At 44.0% G+C, this 3244-nt stretch overlaps 1 protein-coding gene across 1 annotated transcript; it reads left to right on the forward strand.

Moving 5' to 3' along the window:
* Positions 1 to 1050: 1050 nt before the first annotated feature.
* On the forward strand, positions 1051 to 2859 carry LOC127787950 (putative UPF0481 protein At3g02645). The gene has a single exon (XM_052316041.1). It carries the CDS (start codon positions 1258 to 1260, stop codon positions 2653 to 2655), a length of 1398 nt encoding a protein of 465 aa, XP_052172001.1. The 5' UTR covers positions 1051 to 1257; the 3' UTR covers positions 2656 to 2859.
* The last annotated feature ends 385 nt before the right edge of the window (positions 2860 to 3244 follow it).

Consider the following 3244-nt stretch of genomic DNA (forward strand, 5'->3'; position numbering starts at 1 on the left):
ATTGAATTGTGAACTAAATTGTCACTCAGATTGGCCATCTAGCATTATCCTTCTTAATGGTATATCCTACGATCTAAAAAATATTTTATATAATTTAAAAATGTATTACATATAAATAAATTATACAATTTAAGACATTATTTATGTTATATAATATTATTTACGAGAAATTCTATTTGTACAGAAGCTGTTTTACAGAATAGGTTACAGGGGCAATAAATCATGATATATCGCGATATATTGAATATGAGTTGGAGTAATTTATCGCGAGAAATTAAAAATTGCAAACAGAAGCAGAAGAAACTCGGCGGCCCTAATTTCTTCCCTAATTTATCTGCTCTACCCTAATTTCTTCCTACCACCGGCGAAATAGAAGGCGGGAGAAGCTCGGCCAAACCATCCTTCTTTGCTGCTCTACTCTTCCGACCATCGTTATTCCTTCTTTGCTGCTATGCTCCTTTAGCTTGTCTGCTCTTCAAGCATTTCCTAGAAAAGTTCCCTTAGAAAATGACTGGAGTTTTTGCCAACTGATATAATGAACCAAGCTTGTGCTTGTTCCTTTATTTTCCTATTGATTAGTTGAGGTCAAATGAATGATCTATGAGAGCAGAGGAATAAAAGCATTGAATTAATTGGAAATGAAAATCTTAGAATGATCTGATGGCACTTGCAGGCAGATGCTAGCATTATACTTCACTGATTTTCAGCATTATAAGTTTGATTTCCTGATTGCATTAAACCTTAGAATGTTCCACCACTGTGAGCGCGATGTTCGGAGAGGGACGAGCGGGTGGTCGGAGGGTGGGGCTAACGGTGTTGTAAAATGGAGACGCATATGGGGGGCGAAAGTGTCTCTGAGAGGGAGAGCGAGAGCGAGAGCGAGAGCGAGAGCGAGAGGGGGGCGAGAGAGAAATGATTTTGGGTAATTTAGATTTAACACATGGGTAAAATGGTCATTTCATTATTTCTGTACGAGCGCTTCTGTAGGAATAGCACAACTCATTATTTACGGTGTATAGGATGGCAGCACCCTTTTCTGGAGTGACGTGCATGCTCCCTCGCCGTCTGAGATTGATTTGATCAAATTATTTCATTGGCACGTGATTTTGTCTGCCACAGTCAGTAGCATTCATAAAATTAAAATGTTTATGACCATCAATGCAGCTTCTTCGGTAACATCCAAATCCCCAACTCTCCGTCTTATTTTACTGTTACTCTCCGTCTTAGAGCTTAGAAGTCTTTAATCTCGGATTGGAGATGTCGTCGGCTAGTGATAACTCCGGAGCCGCAGTGGGATCCTTCAAGCGGCACGACTCCAAGTCCAACCCGGAGAGCCACGTCATCACGATCAAGGAAATCATCGACGGCTCCAAGAAGACAAAGTCCAAGTCCGCCGCCGTCATCCAGAAGGTGCCGGAGGAGCTCCGGAAGCTGAAGGAGAGCGCCTACACGCCCCGGTTCGTCTCCATCGGCCCTCTTCACAGCAACAACGACCACCTCAAAAAGCGTATGCAGAACATCAAGATGTCCTACGTCAACGACCTCTTCGGCCGGATGGCTGAATTCGGCAAGGAGGAGAAAGCCCAGGTGCTGAAACGGTGCCAAGACGAAATGAGGAAGCTCACCGGCGAAGCCAGGAAGTACTATGCCGAGAACGGCGATTTGCTCACTGAGGACATGCTCGCCATCGACGGTTGTTTCGTTCTCGAGCTTCTCTACCGGAAACGTAAGTACGAAACGACTAAAAACCCACACGGCGACGATCCGATTTATGGCAGTGGATTGTTGCGCGACGGCGTCCAGATTGATCTGCTCTTGGTTGAGAACCAGCTTCCCTTCTTCGTTCTTGAGAAGCTCTTTGTCTTCACTGAGAAAGCCAGGTCAAATCCTTACCTGGAATTCGGTTTCAATTCCATTCAAGATTACGTTCTTTCCTACTTCCACAATGTGATGTTATTAGATCAAGACGAGGAGTTTAAACCCAGTGGCCGCAGCGAGTCCACGGCTAAAAAGAGAAGTTTTCATCACATCCTTCATCTTCTCCACGAACACTTCATTCCTCAGAATTCGAACAAAGAGCAGGGGGGCAAAATCGTGTTCATGAAAACCGCCCAAGACCTGGATTTCGCCGGCGTGAAGTTCGTCCCCCGGCCCAGAAATTACCCATTCCAGGTGGACTTCAAAGAGCCCAAAGGCTTTCGATATCTCTTCCACAGAGCCTCCTTCGAGATCCCGACCCTGAACGTCGACAACTCAACCGAGCCAGTGCTCCGAAACCTCATCGCCTTCGAGCAGTGCACCCCCCACGCGCCGAGCTTCGTCACCTCGTACGCCTACCTCATGGACAGGCTCGTCAGCACCGCCAAGGACGTGAAGGTGCTAATTGAGGCCGAAGTTCTGGTAAACTATTTGGCCGCTGACGAAGAGGTCTCCGATCTGTTCAACAAGCTCTGCAAGGAAGTGGTTTTGGGCGACTTCTACTTCGCGGAGACGTGCCAGAAAGCGGCGGATTACAGCAAGCTGGGGTGGCCGGAATTCATTGGGTACATGAGAAGGAATTACTTTGCGAAACCGTGGATGTTCACGGCTTTCCTCGTTGCGTTTCTGGTCTTCGGCATGACGGTGGGAACTTTCATCCGGAATCTTCTTAGGTAATCCGCGCCGACGCTGTTTCGTCCGAGACTGTTTTCAATCCACATTTCTTTTTTGAATCTAAATGGCTGTGACCAAAATTATATTAGCAATAAAACTTGTATTGGACAGTTTAGAGTGCAGTGTATAGCAGCAGGCTGCGGCAGCAGCAGACGTCTTGGGTGAGAAAGTATTTTGTGTATATGAAATATCATGAATTTGTGATTTGGGAAAATTTTTGTTAAATATATTAATAAATTATTTATATATATATATATTTATAAACAGGTAATAACATATTAATTGTCAGTCAGTTTGAGATATAGTTGATATAATGTCTCTCCCACTCCCAGAATACTTTTTTTCCCGCTGCTTTCCATGGATCCGACGCTGAGTCAGCAAGTCTTGCTCATAGACTGTCAATGTTGTCCGTAGTCCACAAATGAATGAACTTTTGAAAAGGCAAGGGTGTTGGATACCTATTAGTAATAGAAGAAATGAGATCAAAGCTTGGATTGCTTTGGATAAAGTGTTTTTTAAAGGAAAAATAATTTTATAAAATGATTTTTTTTTTTTTTAAATGTCTTCTCCGTTGTTTGATTGTAAGGTGAAA

Source organism: Diospyros lotus, chromosome 13, assembly GCF_014633365.1.
Source record: "Diospyros lotus cultivar Yz01 chromosome 13, ASM1463336v1, whole genome shotgun sequence".
Taxonomy (NCBI): Eukaryota; Viridiplantae; Streptophyta; class Magnoliopsida; order Ericales; family Ebenaceae; genus Diospyros; species Diospyros lotus.